Source organism: Sparus aurata, chromosome 24 (assembly GCF_900880675.1).
Source record: "Sparus aurata chromosome 24, fSpaAur1.1, whole genome shotgun sequence".
NCBI classification, from domain to species: domain Eukaryota; kingdom Metazoa; phylum Chordata; class Actinopteri; order Spariformes; family Sparidae; genus Sparus; species Sparus aurata.
The window spans coordinates 15429630-15450198 of NC_044210.1; the positions used below are offsets into that span (position 1 = coordinate 15429630).

Sequence of the window (20569 nt, forward strand, 5' to 3'; positions counted from 1 at the left end):
TGTGACATGACATGTACTCATTGGGCGCCAAAGGTGTAGAGAGCGACGCAGCAAGTCATATAGCACAAAATGTGAGTCATACTGTGATCTCGATACTGTGCCAGGACTTTTGTTAACTTTTTCAAACACTATGATGACTATTCATAGTCTCCAGATGATGATATCCTAATGACTTTGATGAACCCCTTACTTTTCTGGGGCTACTGATTGAAATGTCTCAACAACAACTGCATGAAATTCAAAACACTAGAATTTAGCTAAATGAATCCCTTCGAGGCATGTTAACATGTTAGCATTGAGCTTTAAAAAGCTGTAAAGCATGTTAACACACTAGCATTTGGTTAATAAGTAGCTGAGAAGCATGTTAGCGTTCACATTTAGTTAAATAAACTGCTGTAAAACATGTTAACGTGCTAATATTAACTTTAAAAAGCTGTAAAGTATTAAAACAGCAAAATAAATTGCTATGAAGCATGTTAACATGTAAGCAATTAGATTTAAAAAGCTGGAAAGCATGTTTACACACGAGCATTTAGTTAAATAAATAGCTGTGAAGCATGTTAGCATGTAGATAATGAAATTTAGCAATGAGAAATTGCTGTAAAACATGTTAACATGCTAACATTAGCTTGAGAAAGCTGTAAAGTATATAAAAACACCAGCATTTCACAAAATAAATCGCTGTGAAGCCTGTTACGATGTTAGCAATAACCTTTAAAAAGCTATAAAGCATGTTAGCATCTAGATGATGGAATTTAGCAACAACAAAGAACTGTAAAACAAGCTAACATGCTAATATTAACTTAGAAAAGCTGTAAAGTATATTACAACATAGCATGTGAAAAAATGCAGTTGAAGTTCACCGTAATTGTTGTTTTCCAGGATTTTCCCTGGTTTTGAAATGTACTCTAAAAAGCCAAGAATTACAGATGAATTTGTCTCCTACATGTATTTACCTTTACAAAACAACCCGGCTTCAAGTGCACCACAAATTAAAAAAACACAGGCAGGCACAGACTGAATTTATTATCATTTTTAATGGCGTTATCTGTTAATGAGGCGTAACAGTAGTCTGCAGGCTACGACACGGAAACAAAAAAACAGCTAAAAACACCCAATATGTTGAAGGCTTCTCATTTTTCAACACGTACAGTACAAAACACTGACAACAGAGCAACTCTGAGCAAAGTCACAATTAGTAAAGCGAAGAAGTCGTCGCCGACACTCCAGCTGACATCTACTGAATATCTACGAGGGGACAGAGGTGTCTTATCTTTACTTCTCCTACGGAATAATCTGCAGCTAACATCCTACGCAGCAAGCTGGATTCTACCGTTTGTTTTACGATTTCAAACGTCACTGTCATCAAATGATCTAGAGACACGGACACACAGAAAGATAATATATAGCTTACTCAGATGTTCTTTGTTCCCAAGTACTTTACAGTTTGTTTTTTTTCTCTCTTTTCTTGGTTTCACGCCGCACTATATCTGGGTCATGTCGGGGAGCTCCAGCTCCAGCTCTCGGAGGTACTGACTGCAGTTGGGGTCTCCCCTCACAGTGGGGGCTGATGGGATGGGTCGGCCGGTGTGGGGGTTGACGCACCAGCACTCGCCCCTCTGACCGTGGAGAGACATCTTGCACTGAAACGCAAAATGGTGTCATTTGCGGTCATCACAGCGACCTCGACTGTGCATTTTTATGTGTTTTTTTGGTGCAAAATGTGAAGCAAAAATGTGTTTTCGTCCATTTATTGTTGAAATAAGATGATTTTTAAGGGTTTTAACAAAAATTAATGCTTTAAAAATGAGTTTTCTGTGAATATCAAGGCTGTATTTGATGACAAAATTACATTTTCACTCCTGTACGACTATGATTTATGACTCTTCACCCACCTTCTCTCCTCCACATACTATCAGGCGGTTACACCCTCTCCTCCTACAACCCTCCTTCTCAAAAAAAGCCTGGAGTCACCTGTTTGAGGTTATACTGCCCCCTCTTGTCACAGTTGGGGATGTGCAGGGCATACAGGTCTTCCAGGGGCCCTCGGTTATCTCTGAAGGGCATCTTGGATATCCTCTCCAGGATCTGGTCGAGCTCCTGCTGACACTGAGTCTTGAAAAAAGAGCAAAAAACAACAACAGCGGTCACGTACGGGGGGCCCGTATGGCGACATCTGGGTGTGTTCGAGTCACCAGGTGGGTAAACTGTCCTGTAGTTACTCTAACTTTTGTAAATACAAAAAAAACAAAACAATAATCCCACCTTTTAATTGCATATTTTTGTTTTAAAATTTAAAAAGTACATTAAAAATCTATACGCACAGCAGTGAACTCTTCCAGGCTCAACGCCGAGACGTGTTCGCGGGCCAATCGGCACATTTCTGACTCGCTATGCAGCACGAAAATCTCATATAAAAGACGCGCGCACGATAAAGCCAAAGGGCTTTTCTGTAATGAGCAAAATGAATCACGTTTTCTCTGCCAGTAAATGAATAATAACTCCTGCCAGTGACCTCAGGTTTACCTCACGATCCGACGGAGCCAAACGTCTTGTTGAGACAGTTATAAGTTTTCTGGTAGAGCAATAACATTTAAAATTATTTTTTTTAATGGCGGATGGAAAATACCACGGCGGCGGTTAGAAATGCCCGGGGTTCGCCCGCGAGTCCGGTATGCGGAGCGGGTCAGGTGTATTTAACGTCAGTAAAACATGGCGGTGGAAGTGTCGAATGGGAGAAAACACATTTTTCTTTGTGCAGCGTTAAATGAATCCTGGTCTTTACCACGTTTCCTGCGTAGACTTTGAAATGAACTCCAATCATCATACTTTGGTGAGAGTCTTCGTGTGTGCGTGATTGCTTGAAGTTTTCTAGTTTTCTTACACATTTTGGCTCATCTGATTGTGAAGTATAAAATGCATTTAAACAAACTTAGGTGATTTAAATAATACTTTAGCTGAGCTCTTTCTCTACAATACCTTCGTAAAACAACCTCCCAAACGGAGGTTGGGGATCACCTGGTTTCCCTCCAGTCCAGATCTTTGCGTGTTCCAGTCACCTTGAGGTATTCTGGTGTTGTTTGCTCATTAAAGCAGATCCATTTCTGGTTTAAATTAACTTAAATATCAGTCTTTTCAACGCAGCATTTAAACATCAGCTGCTGAACCAGAGGGAGGCGACACTGCGCTGCTTATTTCCCTCGTCTGTGGTCTGAGGAGCTGGTTGAGATTTCACAAAATACCTGCATCACGTTCACATTCTTATTGTCAGTGAAACAACACTTGACACCCAAAATACTGACCCACTGATTCTACGGGCTTTTAAATTGTTCAATCTTGTGACGATCCCACATAATGGATCGTATCTGCGGTAATTAATAGATTCTGTACAACCAATCAAATGAAATCTTGTTCCTTCCACACAGCAGCTGCAATAGTACTCAGATGTTGTTGTGGCGCCGGAGTAGACCAGTCGGTGTTCTGCCTCGCCCTCACCTGTTTGGGCCTCGCTGGTTTCACCTCCTCCACCTTGTTGGTCTTCATCTTGGTCTTCATCTCCTGCCTGTGCTGGCGTACGGCGCTCTCCTTGGGTCCCAGCCAGGTGGTCTCTTTGCTGGGCTTCCGGATGACCGGGATGTCGCTCACGCCCTGCTCGGGCAGCGGCTCCACGGCTTCACCTGCATGTCGCGGAGACACAACGTCAAGTATTTACCACCTGTGAAATGAATACTCCATGGGGGCAGGTATCGGCAGAGTAACTGCTAATACTCTGCTAATAAACTCAGTTAGGGGTGCAGCTAGCGGGCCTTTTAGCTGACTCTTCCCGGCCTGTTTTAAAGGTAAAACAACATATTTGCTAACCCGTTCAATGATCAAACAGCTAACGTTAGCATCCAACAAAACAGTTTGACACAAGTGACACAAAACGATAGAAAATGACAACTACATGTTTGATAACAGTTCGCTAACGTTAGCATTCAACCACTTCCTCGCTAACCTAACTGTTTGATTACATCCAGTGTTTTCTTCCATCAGTTCAAGTCTTTTTTTATCGTATCACGTGACACCATTAAACAGTGATGTTCGCAACGAAGTGGTTGAATGCTAATATTAGCTGTTGTCTACGAGAAGCTAACGGGTTATCAAATATGTTGCTGCCCGACTTCTCTAAAAGCAATACAATGATGACAATTCGTCAGATTTCCATGTTTATACGACTTGAGTACGGTCTCTTGGAACCAGAAACAGAGCTGTTTTAAACTTAAAATCATACATATTGCACCTTTGAATCAAAATGTATAGATCACAGATTACTTCTTTACCAGTAAATAAAAATTGTCACAAAAATTGGACATGAATCACATTGTAGATGTAGTTTAAAGAAGGACACTTTGGCGTCGAAAAGCATTTAACCTGTGGTCTTTCCAGGACAGTCCCTCTGTGCACTAAGCCGCTCTGTTGCCCTCCTGCTGTCGTTCTGGTAATGGATTGGGCTTTTTAGAGGCTGAAATAGGCTTCGGATTGCACAGATCGTTTGTCAGAGTGGCGACGTTAGACGTCCGCTCTGCTAAAAAGGCTTTTTGGAAAAAACGGCGGCGGTGGTGGCGCCAACCCCGCACTCACTGCGAGGGAACAAAATGAAAGCTGCGAGATGCTTCGTGTCCTAACAAACAGACTTAATTTTCCATTTTATTATATGTGCTTATTTATTTTTTGTTAGGGAAAGGGTGATTGAGGAGTCATTAAAACAAGAGAAGCATAATTTTCTGAATTTTCCGTCATCCCTCCCACTGTGTCCCGGAGATAATTAAATTCAGGAGGCCGACGGCCAACTTGGGGGAAGGTCGTCAGCTGATCGAGCTCACCTGGACCCCTCAAGGATATAAAAGCAAGCCGATGAGCTCAACTTTTCCTTCAGCTGGCTGTCACTCCTCATTTATTCCCTCTTATTCTGGCAACACTTCGAGGCACTACGCTGCAGATACATCACATCCACGCTTTGCTTTCACTGCTGACTTTGCTCATTTCACAGTTTGACAGTTTCCCCTCATTCCCCTCAACTGTCATTTTGTTAAAGATAATGTTTGAGGGGGGGGGGGGAAATAAGCTCTGAAGTGTCCAAACCGCTGTAAAAGTGCTCTGAATGCATCAGCACAATCAATGAGTCACTACAATCCTTTTCCTTTCTCAGAGAGCGAAGCAACCACATGCAGCTCCGTTAACAAGCTTGTGGGCTGAGAGAAGTTGGCCACCGCTGAACCTTAGTCACAGTCAGGTTTCCATGGCTGCTTTTTTTCCTCGCTGGTGTGATTTAATTTCATGAGCAGATGTTTAGAGCGGTGATAAATGAGCAAAAATCAAAGTTTTACACTTTTACAAGGGCTCGTATTTGGACGACTGCGTGATGAATTCAGGCCTGTATGTGAGGTCTCCATTGCTCAAAATTATATTCAGGCTCATTTATCAATACATCTAATACTCAAGTGGATCCAACTGGATAGAGTTCAGTGCTGTGACGAGCAAAGATTTATTATTTCTTTGTTTGAAACCACTACATAGATGAAATTTAAGCCTTCGACACAGCCAAGAGCAGAGTACATGTCCTTTAAGTAGGGTACTCACATACAAATTAGAGACACTTAGTCCATTTTATGCCATTTCTTTAACTCTACTGCAGCACATTTCAGTCAAATAGTGCCATTTACATCAAAAAAACATACGTCCAGTTCATCAGAATTGTTCATTTGGTCAATTTATCCAACGTTTCATGAACGAAATAGACAAAAGCCTGAAAATCAAGGTCCCAGATTTCTTTCATGGGTTGATCATAAGTACGTATATTCATTCATTAGTGAGCTTTCTACAGAACAGCCCCAGAAATCAGCTTCATACGAATGTTTTTGATCACAAGAGTTTTAATACCGCCACTAAAGTATGTTATTTGTACCAGATCGTTTCAGCCCCAACTTCAACTGAGCAGCGTCTGATTGCCACCTGACTATTAAAACAGGGAGGAGCCCGGTTCTCTCTGGATTTAAATCTATAAAATGACTATTAAAGAACAAGGAATTCATAATCAGCCATGCAGCACGCATCCCGCCGTCCTCAACCAAATAACACAGTCCCATCCAGTGATTCCTCCCGGCGGTTTACGTTGAGTTTGACCGTCTCCTCTCTCCTTGGAGTCTTGTTAAACATCAACCTAAAAAAAAAACCCCTCTCTCCTCAAACAGATGGAGCAAACAATGTGAGAGGCCATCAGGTCCAACCCAACATGTTGTTTCTGACAACAGAGCATACTTAGGGGTTGAGGGTTGACGGGGAGGGAGTGGAAAAGGAGCGTCATAGCCAACCAGCTGATTTTGGACCAAGAAAAGAAATGTTACATGATGCAAATTCCTCAGAAAGCGGCGGACTCTTGACTGTGACTCTTTTGCAGTGGTTTTTGCTGGAAAGCATGCATTTCACCTACACAGGACTTCACTTGACACCCGAAAAGGAAAAGAGGGGGAAATAAGCAGAGACAGTAGAGAAGGTCAAACAGTCGGCTGAGTAAGTAGATCACAGTTATGCAAGGGCCAAGCTGTAACCTGCAGACTTGTGGAAAGGCGTCTGCAGAAACAGAGAATGAAAGCCAGTGTGTGTGTTACCAGACCGGAGAGGCATTCTCTGCACTCTGCAAGAGGTAAATTTGACATCCGGTTGTAGAATATGATTACAAAAGGCCTAAGAGAGAACGGTAGAGAGGAAATTCCAAACGAAGCAATAACAAGGTGCTGGCGCCTTATGCCATCAGATAGATCTGGTGTTGATGGACTCCAGTTCCCCCTATGACACTCCACTGTGCACTCTTTGAAAAAAGGGGCAAAAGTCAACTAAAATCAGGTGTGTGCACGCGCAGATAAACACACGACACACTCAAGAATATCGGCAGCTGGGGTGCCTTTTGTTTTGCTGTCTTACATAATCCCCGCAGTATCCAAAGTGCAATACCGTCGCTCCCTCTCTTCTGAGGAAACCTGAGACGTTCGGTCAAATGCACAGTCTGAGCGCACACATGAACGCGCAATCAATCTCCCTCGCGAGTGGACACGCACACACACAAACACAGAGGGTCAGGACCCCACTTTCAGGGGGCACTAGGCCTCTGCAGTCCAAGCCGTTCCACAGCAGTGGGCTCGGGATCAGCAGTATCAACAGAGCAGCAGGCCTACTGTCCAGTCTACTGCTTGAGTTAATCCTCGCACAATGGCCTGAGAGGCTTCCTTTCTATATCTGATCCATGTCGAATCCCCAGATGGCACGTAGTGGCTAGAAGTGTCATGTCTGATTGTCCAGATTCTGGTCAACTGAGCAAATGGCAGACTTGGCCGGGTTGCTGAGACTGGAAAGGTTAAAAAAAAGGAACGATCCGAGCACGGCCATCCTCTTTCCGTGGATACAAATAGAGCCTTGTGTTATTGTCGGAGAAACTCGTGGATGTGATGTCTTTATAATGTCTCGCCCTGCAGTTTGATGGGATTGGTGACTGTCAGCTCGTGTAAGTTAGTGGATGTCAATGGGATCGAACAGCAGCTTCGCTCCAAAGTTGCATCTTACAAAAAATTTTGTATGTCAGTGGGATCAAGAAGCAGCTTCTCCCATAAGTTTGTTGTGAAAGTTTGTGAACGACCCGGGTTCAAGGCCAACTCCCACCACACTCAGTGTTTTTTTATTTCTCTCCGGAGGCAAAGGAAGTGTTTGAGGTACACTGTGCCATGATTTCTGGATCCTACCAAAACCACTTCCATATTGAAAGCCAAATGTTGATTTTCATTTCAACAATCGGCTTTGTGATTGGTTGTGATTGGTTAGTTACGCAAGACAAAAACAAGTGAAGATTTGCAATGCATTGCAGCACAACACTAACTGTGTTCAACATTTTAATGAAAGTCAATGTCTGATGCATGCACTGTGGGGTGATACTATGTAGCTTATGTTATAGCTGGAGTTGAATTTTAAATTGGATAATTGGTTCAATTTCTTGTGTAATTATGTTTTATTGTTTATATCTTTGCAGCAGTTTAACAGTTCAGATATTTGCTTCTACTTGATTCCATAGACATCAAGTGATTAACCTCAGCTAACCAAAGTTCACTGGTCTTTATACCTGTGCACAAGGTGTTCAAACTGCCAGGAGAGACCCTGGGTATGTATGTACAACAGCCACCCAAAGTTGAACTGGCCCTTTAAATGTCGGAATGTGAAAATCTGTGCAAAAGTACATCTCTCTCTCTCAATATGGCTTTTAAGGCCACTCTGAGGTGTGAAATAGGTCATATGCCACTTAAGAAGTTGATGAAAGACACAGCGAGGACTTTACTGCAGTCCATCATCCAATGCAAGGCCTACTGGGACTGTTTTCCTAGAAACACAAACTCAGCAAAGTGCAGATATGTTTACCTTCCAGGCTTTCTGGCCCGCAACAGTCATCTAAAAGCAGGCAATGGACAGGCTCTGGCACGTACGTACACACCGCGGCATCCAAGACCAGGCATCTCGCTCCTCGCTACCAGCACCGCTGGGTGAACTCTGAGGTGATTCGTACAGGACCTAAACTAGGACATGAAGTGAGGCAAGCTGGAACACATCGACTAGTGGGGCATCACATGCAGCTACCACTGACAATCATTCTGGTGGAAAGATATGAGTGGACAAAGAGTGAGAAAACCTAAAGTCATACATTTATTATAACGGTGACATGTCTGTTGCTGAGTGAAAACATTTACCTGCGATTTGAACTTTTTAGGAAGACAAATACAAACCTTTCTAAAGTTAAGACCGCTCAGGCTATTGAAAAGCAGTGGGACACTGGTGATATGGTCTAAAAATGTAGACAACCACGTCAGAACAACCAAGAACACCGTGGGAATTATATCATTAACAATTACGCTCAATTCTTTTGTCTTGGTTGTTCCTTTCTTATCTCACCAACCATTGAATTAATTGCCTTGCAATTTGGTAAAGCCATTTATATTGCCCAGAGGATGGATCACAGTAACTTAAAACTTCAACTTAAAAGGTTTTGCAGACTGATATCCCAACAAACATTGCTAACTAATTGTAGTTCTTGGTAAGTATTAAGAGATAAAAGCTAACAAAGTCACGTGTGATTTAATGGGATGGAAGCAGTTAGCTGGTCGATCTGATATATTGGATACATTTATGGTAAATTGTATTTGGTGTTGTAATACTCAAGAGTGGTCCCGGTCTGAAAACCAGTTTTTGAAGGTATCGGTCTTGTCTCAGAATTGATCTTGGTCTTGTCTTAGCTGCAATACTCTCTGGTCTTGGTTTTGACTTGGTCTCAAACAATCAAAGTCTTGGTCTTGTCTCAGTATGATACACTCTTTAGCAATTCAAAGACTATAAAACTACAATGATGGCAATGAAGAAGATAATATACAGTCGATAGAAAGCATCTCGCCGTGTAGAACGGTCCCTCTCCCCTGCAACGCCCTACGCCCTCTTCCCTCCAGTGTCAGTAGCATTTCAGACAGTGTTTGTATTGTCTTAAATCACCCTTGACCAAAGAGGAGGGTGGGAAGTTATTCTGGATCTCAATAGGCACGAGGAGATTCTTGGCACGGGTACACGTGAAGTTGACGCCTGGGGGGGAGATGGCACAAATGCCCCTGTTTTTGGGAAGCCTGGGGTGGGGAGGGATTATCTCGGAGCTATTTCAGTCCTGCGGGCCCCGTCTGGATGCCCCTGCAGGTACACAGGAATGCCCCTTGTTAGCTAACATTGTTATTTCAGTGTCCAGATGGCAGGGGAGTTTTCCACTTTTCCTGCAACCAAATTTTTCCTCTCCATAACAACTTTAATAACAGTAAAAAGAGAGGTCTTTCCCCTTCTCATTGTCAGCATCCAAAAGTGTCACTGGTTGTGGAAAATGAACACCGAATCAAAAAAGGGCGTTTGCGTTACCTTTTCTCATTTTGTGACATTCGAGAAACCTATCAGCTCTGTTTGGGCTGTGTTAATCAACTCGCTCCCTCTTCGAGGTCATATACGGTGTGATCCAAGTCAAAACAACCAAACGCCCGTCCAATCTGATTAAAGTAACCTTTATTTGGGTCCAGGTTTCTGTGGGAACGGAATATCAAGTGATACCGTGCATAAACAGAGACGGTTGGGGGGGAAATTGCTGGTGTTAGCTTTGAATCACGAGACATTTCAGCTGAAGATTAATCAAACACGGAATAATTTTGTTTTCGCAAACGATTTAAATTGTCTCGAAGCTCCAACAATCATCTCTGGCTCATCACCATCAAAACCTCCATCTTAATCCGTCCCAGGACACTCAAATATATTCCATGAGCGCTTGTAGATAATAAGTTGCCATTACAGCCTGCAAATGGGCACACAGGGAACCAACATGTTGCCGTTTATTTAGCCTGATGGGCGTATAAATATCGTCCATTTATCTCCTTTAACGAATGCACATTTTTTGAGCTACCTCTGGCACAGAATTGAGTCAAAACTTTACTCCGAGTGGCATCAGATCCTCAGCGTCGCCTGCAGTGTAACACATGCAGGCAATCACTCGGGCAGCACACACAGATCAGATATGCTCAAGACGGAAAATCAGAGCGGAGGAGGATTTTGGTTTTGTTCTTTTTCAGTTTTTCGACGATTGAATTTTCTTATTTTCCGTGTTTTTAATTAAGATGCTTGGCTGCCACAGGTTTTAAGCAAGGCACCGCAGAATCACCACAGGCCATCAGCAACATCTCCATCTGCAACTTCAGATAAAGTGAATTAGTAGGTTTCTAAAACCAAGATTTGAAGATGTCAGCCCATCACAGACTTTGTGGCAACGTCCTAATGTTGTCCAATATGCAACTTTTAAAGATTCTAATGCTGAAAAAGATGCTTTGATGAATTCATGATGATCAAATTCACAGTGAATTTACTCTTTCAGTGCCCTGAATTGTCATTTTAGACAATAAAGTTTATCATTAAAATGTAAAATATCCTGCCTTCGTTATGTACGATGCCACAAGTGTTTGATAACCACATTAATTGACTGCTGCTGCTGCAAAAAAAAAGAATAATTGGGAATATAAGCTGTTTTATCGATATTAGAAGTTTTTTACACCATAACATAATAATATCCACATCGCCCCCCAAATATGGATTATAGAAAATGTGCAGATCGATTAATCTGTCAATTATGTGGTGAAAATGGTGAAAAACGTTTCCCAAAGCCCAACATGAAACCTTCAAAGGTCTTATTTTGTCCACAACCCAAATATATTCAGTTTACTGTCATAGAGGAGGAAAAGAAAGCAGGAAATATTCACATTTAAGAAGCTGGAATCACAGAATTTGGACTTTTCTTACGTAAAGAATTCACTCAAACTGATTAACCGATGATCAAAATATCAATACCTCTGAACAAAACAAGACGTTTGACTTCCCCCCTGAGCTGTACACATTTATGAAGCACTATTTGTTTCTTACTTATTGAATTACCAATGCGCCGTAATTAAGGACTCCGATAATCTAAAACAGTGAACAAGAATCGCCTGTGGACCGAGCCAGAGAGGAAAATAAGCCAGAACAGTCAGTACCAGTACATTTAATCCGATCGGTTTCATTAAAAACAAACAAAAAAACAATATTGGTCCACTGCTCAGCATCACTGCAGGCGTTTCTTTTAGTGTTTTGTCCTCCGTCTTAACATTTCCCTCTTCCGTCTTCTCTCTTATCACTCGAGAGCTGAAGGAGTATCGGCTCTGACCTTCGACCTCTTTGCTCTCAACTGTTTGTAGTGCTGATTCAGGAATTTAGAGGGTGGATAAGACCGTCAGATCAATACTTCAAATACAATACCGGTAAATGCTGTGAAACCTCGCTAAAGATGGAGCCTTCTGTGAGAGGGTGACATGTTCAACTGATAGGGAACGCCAGCTCCCCCGTTTCAGACCGGCCTCGCAATCAGATCAAACTCAATTATACTGATTCGAAACATAATCCAGTGATGAGGTTCAGGATGTGTTATTTGCGTCCGTGCCATTTAATTTGAATAAAATAAGCAAGAAAAACAGGATGCTGCGGCTGATAAACATCCAAATGAAGCAGCTGCAATATTTCATCCTTTGATTCTTTGCCCAGGGTGTCGAATCAGCTCAAGGATCGCCGCTCGACTTCACTCAAACCGCTGATTTATTCTATTATAATCAGGCTTTTTTTTTCTTCTATAATTTACAGATTAATTCCTGGAACAAAAGGGAGTTCGGAGCCAGGACGTTTTTGAAAGTTCGCTCTTCCAGCAGAGTGCAGGGAGCTGATCTCTATCAGGGATTTCATTACTTCCTTCTCTTTTGCCGTGTATCTGAGAAGAATTCACGACAGGAAATCAAGTCTGCGTCGTCTCAGAGCAGGAAAGCAGGAGACTGACGGTAACCGTCTGTGACGCCGACAGTGACATTATTAAAAGGAGACCCATCATACTTTTTCCATTTTTTGCTCCTTTCCTTCAGCGTTTGCTCTTGTGCGTGTGGAGAATCTTGAAAGTTAAAAAAGGTCAAAGAAGCTCCTCTCTCCCACAGAAAACACGGCTCCTCAAACACCTCGTCAGCGGCCCCCGCCTTTAATTACGTGACTTTGTGACATCACGCCACATCACAAAGTCACACACGCCACTTAATTTATGCCTAGCGACAAGTTTAGCACGTAAGAATCGATTTAGCGCAGCTGCTTTGTTGTTGTTGTTAGCGGTGCTGGCTCAGGCGTGCGAGAGCAGACCAATCAGAGCAGACCGGGTGTTCTTAAAGAGACAGGAGCAGAAAACAGATGTGTTTTTGAAAGTATGAACCCTGAAAATGAGCATAATATGTCTCCTTTAATGGAGCTCAAGACGAGGAGACTCTGTTCTTTCCTGTCATCTTCTGACCTTGAGAATGCTGCAACACTCTCCACCTCGGTTTTTGCCAGAAATCACTCTCCCGGTTCCGCAAATTGGCCCTTGGAGCCAATTTCTAAGCTTATTTCTTACTTATTTTTTATGTTTTTTTGTAAGTCTGACTTGACCCCACACCTGAGGGGAAAAGAACATCCGTGACATCTAATAAATTGCCTCCTCGCAAACAAGCCTTTACATGATGCCAGCATGTATTTTGTTCTCTTGTTTTGCTCTTATGTAACTCCGTAATCCTGCCTTGAGTGTGACGGTTTGAAGCCGCGTAAGGTTACATAAATGTGGAGTTTAAAGGGGCACTACGTGGTTTTTGGAGTATTCACGTGTGCATATGTTTGAAGCTGGTAGAGGTGTCGGGGTCCGTGAAATATAAACACAGGATGACGCTGTGGCCTTTTTAAGTTCAGTTGGTTCATTCAGGCATGAAAACTAAAGAGTCTGTTTGTTTGTCAGCGAAGATCTTTCTCTTCTGATTACGACTTCTACCCCCGAGTCGCTAAGATGGCTGATTACTGGATCACAAATGGGTCGTGAAGCACCTTCGACCCGTTCTCGTCGCGCTTGAGAGTCCAGAACAAACAGGCCGTCCTGGACGTAAACTCTGACAGAGCACGGGTTTGGAAATGAGTAGAAATCACAGCCGCGGCGTCAAAATCAGCCGCTTTTAACCTTTCGCGTGAGCCTCCGGGAGCTTCTTTGTGATTCCTCCTGCAGGGTCGACAACCCAGTTAGCGCAGTCACTGTCAACAGCCGTTCATAGTTACCTCTGGTCAAAGCCTAAAGTCCACGTTTTTCAATCAATGCAGCATTCCCCGCTGCTGTCTCTCCCTCTCTCTCTCTGTTCCTTCTCTCTCCACTCCCCTGTGGAAATGTCAACATCAATACTACGATGTTTTCTGTGTCCATCCCAGCCCCGAGAGTACAACTTCTGGGAATTTTGCACTACCTTGTTCTCTCTCCGTCGCAGTGTTTTAAAGGCAGATCTCTCTCGCTCGCTCTCTCTTCTTTCTTTTCTTTTTTTCTCTCTCTCTCTTCTCTTCGGAGGCCCAGCTGTTTGGAGCATAGCTGAGGTTAACTTGGGCAGAGTGACTGTTCCTTTTGTTTCTCTCTCCCCATGCACACCAGGATGATTCACAACACTTTTAAAACAGGTCTATGCAACACAGACACTGACAGGAGTGCATGAAAAGCATAAAATAGGTCAACACCGCCGCGGAAGCTTAAAGGAGAGGTTCGGCCAAAACGTAAAAATTCAGTAGTTATCGAGTCGGCCTCGTGACGACGGGAAGTTTCGTCAGCCGCGCGACATTTCCGGAGCAAAATTGCGTTTTTCGTTGCATTTTCTAAACAACAGAGAGCATAAAATGTCTCATTACAGCTCGTCCAAGTCTCTGGATCAAGATCTCGAAAGACTTTATTCACACCCTCAACGCTTTTAGCGTAGCAGCTAGAGCGAAGATTTGAACGTCTTTTCAAGTCAAAGTGGGTTCTTGAGGCTTCTGTGGACCTTAACGAGCTGTACGGAGTCATTTTATGTTTTTATTCTATTGTTTTCTGAACATTTTAAAACAAGTCCCCATCTGCTTTCATTGTTTAAAAGAATCGTGCAGCGCCGTGTTTTTGCTTTGAGGCTCCGTACATGTTTTGCGGACGAGGAAACTTCACCTGACTTTTCCATCAGCGCGCGGGCGAGCTGGTGACGACTGAATTTTCATTTTCGGGCGAACTTTTCCTTTAAGATACTGCACACCTAATGCACCATTATAGATCTGGGTGTACAGACCTGCAGATTATGTCACTCAGGTGGGCAAAATCCGGGTTAAAGAGGCTCTAAGATTGATGCAGATAAATTATGTGTAACACCATAAAAATATATCTGAGGAAAATCTTCCACTAAAGTGCAAAATGGTCACCAGAACTTCACCGTTGAGTCACAGATTTGTGCTCAGCCCTTCATGACAATGCAAGATTTTCTCCACTATCCCTCCTGCTGCAGTCTAGACAGTGTCATTAAAAATTGATAGAAGAAAAACCAGATTTCCAGTAAACTGACTGACCGCTGGTTTGCTCCCGGTGCTCCTGGCTGTAAGTGGTCGTCTCCGTGTCCACTTTGCGCCGGCACTGGCCCTGGCCCTGCACCAGTTGCTCCAGGGGAAGCTCCGAGTCGGGCGTCGGGTAGCATCGCAGACCGGTGGAGCACCTCGGGGTGTACACGCCGCACATCTCGCCCTCTTGCCGGGCGCACACGGGGCAGCACCCGCAGCCCGGTTCGCGCACTATCTCCGCGCAAGTCTCGGTGAGCTTTGGGCACAGCGCCTGGCGCTCCGCGGTGCAGCCCGGGCAGCGGAACACCATCTCGGCCAGGGAGGCACCGGCGAGGGACGCGGAGAGGATCAGCAAGCTGCAGCCGGCGTACGACAGCATTGTTATAGGCATGAGGTTTTTGGTCATTATCATGGGGCGATGGAAGGCAATCCCAAGTGAAAAAAAGGGGAAGAAATGTGCATGCGAACAGGTGAAGCCGGGGGCTGGGAGGGCTGCTGGGTCCTACAAATTCCCAGGTTTGCTCTTGGGGCCACACATGGAAAGATACAGGATTCAGTTCAGATGTCAGATTTTAGATGTAAAGGGAATTACACAGAAGACGTGAGGAAAGATAATTTGTGCTACTTTATTTTTTATTTTTTAATCCCCAAATTGGTTAAAATGCTCCAGAATGAGGACAAATGCTCCTTGAAGTTGAAGTGAACTAGTTAAACTGAATGGATTTGAAGTCCTGAGCATGCAGCTGTCTGATTGGATGAAAACACAAGCCCTTAATGTTAGACTTTCACTTTCTGTAGCTGCTTGTAATCAGATTACAATTAAAGACCAACATGTTTTTAATGAATCACCAGATATAAGATGAGAATTCTCTGAAATATCTCAATTATATTCTGCTTTAAAGGTCAACTGCACTAATATTACAAGTTAAAGGTGCAATATGTAAGAATTTTTAAGTTTTGACTTCATGATGTCTGGACCACTAGATGCACGGCTAATCGAGCAAACTATCTGACTGTGGCTACAGTTAGCAGGAGCTAGTGGTTGTAAGAATTGTAGTTTAAATGTATTCACAGAATGTGAAGAAATGACAGTCTTAACTTTATGACTTCTGGACCACTAGATGCACGGCTAATCGAGCTAACTATCTGACTGTGGCTACAGTTAGCAGGAGCTAGTGGTTGTAAGAATTGTAGTTTAAATTTATTGACAGAATGTGAAGAATTTACAGTTTTGACTTCATGACTTGTGGACCACTAGATGCACTGCTAATCGAGCTAACTAGCCTACAATGGTTACAGTGAGCAGTTGTCAGCGATTGTAAGAATTTTACATGAAATTTATCAAGTGCATGAAGAAATTAAAAGTTTGACTTAGCGACGTCTGGACCACTAGATGCACTGCTAATCGAGCTAGCTAGCCTACGATGGCTACAGTTAGCAGCAGCTAGTGGTTGTAAGAATTGTAGTTTAAATGTATCAACAGTTCGTGAAGAAATTAAAAGTTTGACTTAGCGAAGTCTGGACCACTAGATGCACTGCTAATCGAGCTAACTAGCCCATGGTGGCTACAGTTAGCAGCAGCTAGCAGTTGACATTAATAGGAGCACACAGCTACAGTAAGCAGCAGTTAGCAGGTAAATTGGTGATATGCCACCCTGCATTATTCTTAGACGTGGCCAGTTTGAACATCTTGATAGCTATATTCTTTCCATAATAAGTCCAACAGCAAAGCGCCTACATTACCCACAATGCAACTCTGTTAAGCCACTGAGTGACGCCAGTTTATCAGATTACATGCAGCTTCCTCTGAGGCCACAAAAAGCTTTATACTACTTTGTTCACGTTTACTACGTTTTTTGGGAAACATTATGGGATTCTTATATGTTTTATTACATGGATTAATGCCCCAGATGATCTTTAAAATACCTTTTTTTTCCTTGGATTATAATATTTTAATGGAATATCTGCATTATCTAAACCATCCATAAAGTTACAACCAGTTTAAACCTGTAAAGCACATGCAATGGATGGTTTTCAGTATCAATACGGGGAAATTAAATCGTCACCATCGCCATCGTTTTAATTCCCCTGTAGGCGACGTTCTCTCTAGCCGACCCCTGACCTCTTTGTGGTGAAATTAAGGGGAATAGAACTTCCTGAAATAGTTTCTCTCATTATCAAAACAGACGTAGGAGTGAAACCTGAACTCCGGCATCAAAAACAAGAAGCGAACTATCCCTCCCTGGCCTGCGTTAATATACATACTGTGGCGTGTTTGTTTCAATCAGCACATTCTGCACCCAAAAACTCCCAGAATGCATAAGTAAACAAACAAACAAACAAAAGGACTATGTGCCGAGCATTCCTTACATGGAGAGACCTCCCCCGTCGAGGCAGACATGTCCATTGACACTCAATTAAAAACTCGCCAGCTGCTACCGGCGTACATGCCTGTGTACAGTAATGCTACTGTGCACGTATACGCTGATGTTTCCTATCGATCGGTGAGGCCAAGCCTTGAGGTGTCGTGCTCGACCTACGGAACAAGCTCCTATTAACCCTGTCCAGCGCGGTAGACTAATCGCTGTTTATCCAGGCGCCCAGAAATAGAAGTGGCATGTGTAACCTTACTCCGCAGATATAAATGCAGATTATTTTGTTTTGTGGGTGCCCCCTGATTTAATACTATTTGGCTCCATTCACGTTTAGGCATCCTCGCTCGCCGTGGGGGCGTGAAGGAGGGAGAAAGGGCACATTTGAAGCTGTCCTGTACTCCAGGGGGTGTGAGTCAGGGGGATGCCCAGAGGGCTGTTTGCACACAGAACCTCATATGTCATTTTATGAAACCGTGGATGGAAAAGCAGCGGGATGACGGCCGCCGGCTAATAGGCCTAACAGGCCGCAGTATCTGCCCATGTGTGCAAAGTAATCCCCACCAAGGTCAGTAACTTAAATTCCTCCCCGCGGAGCTGGAGAGCAAACACAAACTCTGGATAAACTTCACATTGACAGAGGAAGGTATGGGATCACTGATGGGCCGAGGACGCATGCAGTACATGAAGCCTCAGCCAGTACAGAGGGAGGTTTGTGTGCGAGGGGTCATCTTCTTAATTACGGCACAGTGAGTCCTTAAAAACACTTTCAATCATCGCAAAACACTTTATTTCATCCATTATTTGTACAGCGGCGCACTAAAATGGAGCTGTTTACGCAAAATATGTGGTTTTTATTAGATGTGTTCGAAACCCATTAAAGAATAAGTTCAACCAAACATTTAAATTCAGTCATATCTACTCACCCCAGTCCTGATGGGAAGTCTGGGGAAGTTTCTTAGTCCACAAAACATTCCTGGAGCTTCTTAGTGTTGCGGTATTCTCCTAAACGCCTGAAGTAGGTGGGGACTTGTTTAAAGATGTAAAATAACTAACGATAAAATGCCTCGTTACAGCTCGTCCGCTGTCATCCAAGTCTCCAGAAGCCCCGAGATCCCAAAACGATATGAAAAGAAGTTATTTATATTCTTTTTTAGATCAGCAGCTTGGCTAAAAGCGTTAGCGCTTGCAACAAGGGTGTAAATCACGTCTTTTCAATTCAATTTGGGATCTCAGGGCCTCCAGAGACGTGGACCAGTACAGAGCCATTGTATGGGGTTTTTTGTGGTTGTTTTCTTACGTTTTAATACAGTTCCTTCAGTAGTTTAGGAGAACGCTGCAACACTGTCAAGCTGTGAAGCTCCAGAAATGTTTTGTGCACGACGAAACATCACCCGACTTCTTTAAAGACACATCATCTTTATATATGATCACTACTTTTGTTATCAAGCATTCATTATCTATTTATACAGCAGTTATGGACGCTTCATAATGACCTACAGTCGTTAATAAATAGATTGATGAACACACTAAAATGTCCTCAGATCGGTTTACAGCTACAGTGGGTAATAAACCCTCTAAATGCTGCCGGGGTTGTTAAGACAACATGTTTTATGGCAGCTCTCATGCAACATAAATGTGTATGTGACGTGATAAAAACACAAGCTGATGCTAATTAGCATTTTTTTTTTTCTACTTTTCTTAACTGAGACATTTGCTAAACACTAAACGTCTGACTATTAACCAATTAACAGCCAGAAATATCTGACTGGAAACATTAATAAATACCACTCAGCGCTTTCTGCCTCGGTCCAAAACAACCCCGGCGAACGGGCCAAAATATTTTTAATCGATCCAACGGTGACATAAACCGCTAACTGGGCAATTAACGTTTGCAGCGGTGCACTTCGAGCAGCCTAATTTCGAGCTGCTAAGCCTCACAGCGGGCCGTCTGGAGGACAGCTGCAGCCTATTTTGAAAAAATGGGAGCGTTGCAAAGACTGAAAATGTCCTTAAAATACACTTTTATAACGCACCTAGATCCAACGCGCGTGTTCCTCAAGCAAACAAAGGAAGGAAGCGTCGCTGTTGTTGGGTTCTTATCAGCTGAAAGACCCCCAGAGACGTCCTCGGGGTCATTTTTCAGACTTTGTTAATGAATGAGTGCACTGTTTAGTGTTTGGCTTGGAGTGAACTTAATTAAGGCTCCTTTTGCTCGGACTACTGATTAGATAATGCAAGATTGGAAAGGTCATTTATCATTTGATCGGCCGGCCTAAACAACTGAAAAAAAAAGAGTTAATGTGTCAGAAACCTGCTCTCTCAACCGACCGGTGCGACATCTCACTGAGTGGAAATGTTTACCAAAATACAGAACATAAATCCTTACATGGAAATGTTGGCATCACAAGTCCCAAAACGGGGGAAAATGCTTATGTGTGTGTGTGCATGTGTGTTTTCTGTGCTCGTGTGTGCGCCCCAAGTGTGAGTGTGTTTGTTTGCTGCCTAGCAACAGGTGATGCATGTGCAAATTAGGAAAGTTCTAGCTTTATTTGGTCATGCAAATCTCTGCGGAGTATCTGTTATGGAGCCACGGCATTACGTGTTCCCCAATGAAACGCAACAAAGACCTGCTGAAAACAGCTCTACCCCGGTGCGAGGAGTGAGCGCGAGGGTCGGCGTCACACCATGCACCCACAGAGTCTGTAATAGCATCCTGATATGAGACCCGGTTTAAAAATCAGTGCGCTTTCTGCAGCCATATAAAGTAAGCATAAATAGCACTCGCTCTCCTTGGACAACCAGCTACCCAGCTCTGTTTTTATTGGTGCCATGACTCGGATATGGCTTGCCCGGCATCTGCCAACAGGCAGATGTGGTGTGAGACTCAGGTTGGTTAATTTGACAGCTGGCATTTATTAAAAACCTCAGCCACCACGAAAGCCAGTGCCTCGCTGCTCGGGTCTTAAAGCCTGGGAAGCACAAAAGGTCTCGCACTGGCCCTCACGTTTCGGATTTAAAATGCTGTTTCTGGCTTTGGAGCTGCAGAAGAGAACAAATCGGTCACGTTGAGCATCATCATGCACGCTGCAGCGGCTCCATTCTCTAAAGCGTGGCAGGCGGGATGGATTCAGTGTCTTTCTGTCAATTTGACATTTTCATCTGCACTGATGTTGTCATTTGTG

General features: G+C 43.4%; 1 protein-coding gene across 1 annotated transcript; it reads right to left on the bottom strand.

The window, feature by feature from the left end:
• Positions 1-1018: 1018 nt before the first annotated feature.
• Positions 1019-15525, bottom strand: igfbp2a (insulin-like growth factor binding protein 2a). Its single transcript, XM_030410050.1, has 4 exons — positions 15025-15525; positions 3496-3677; positions 1975-2115; positions 1019-1643 (listed from the first exon to the last, which is right to left on the bottom strand). The coding sequence occupies exons 1-4, from the start codon at positions 15422-15424 to the stop codon at positions 1485-1487; spliced, it is 882 nt and encodes a 293-aa protein (XP_030265910.1). The 5' UTR covers positions 15425-15525; the 3' UTR covers positions 1019-1484.
• Between the last annotated feature and the right edge of the window lie 5044 nt (positions 15526-20569).

What these genes read in the sequence shown, in the direction of transcription:
- igfbp2a (XM_030410050.1), bottom strand. Translation starts at nt 15,424, where the DNA reads ATGATAATGACCAAAAACCTCATGCCTATAACAATGCTGTCGTACGCC. An exon ending in AACCAGCGAGGCCCAAACAG is followed by an intron (nt 2,116 to 3,495) that starts GTGAGGGCGAGG and finishes TCTTTTTTCAAG; the next exon opens with ACTCAGTGTCAGCAGGAGCT. An exon ending in GGCAGTATAACCTCAAACAG is followed by an intron (nt 1,644 to 1,974) that starts GTGACTCCAGGC and finishes TTTGCGTTTCAG; the next exon opens with TGCAAGATGTCTCTCCACGG.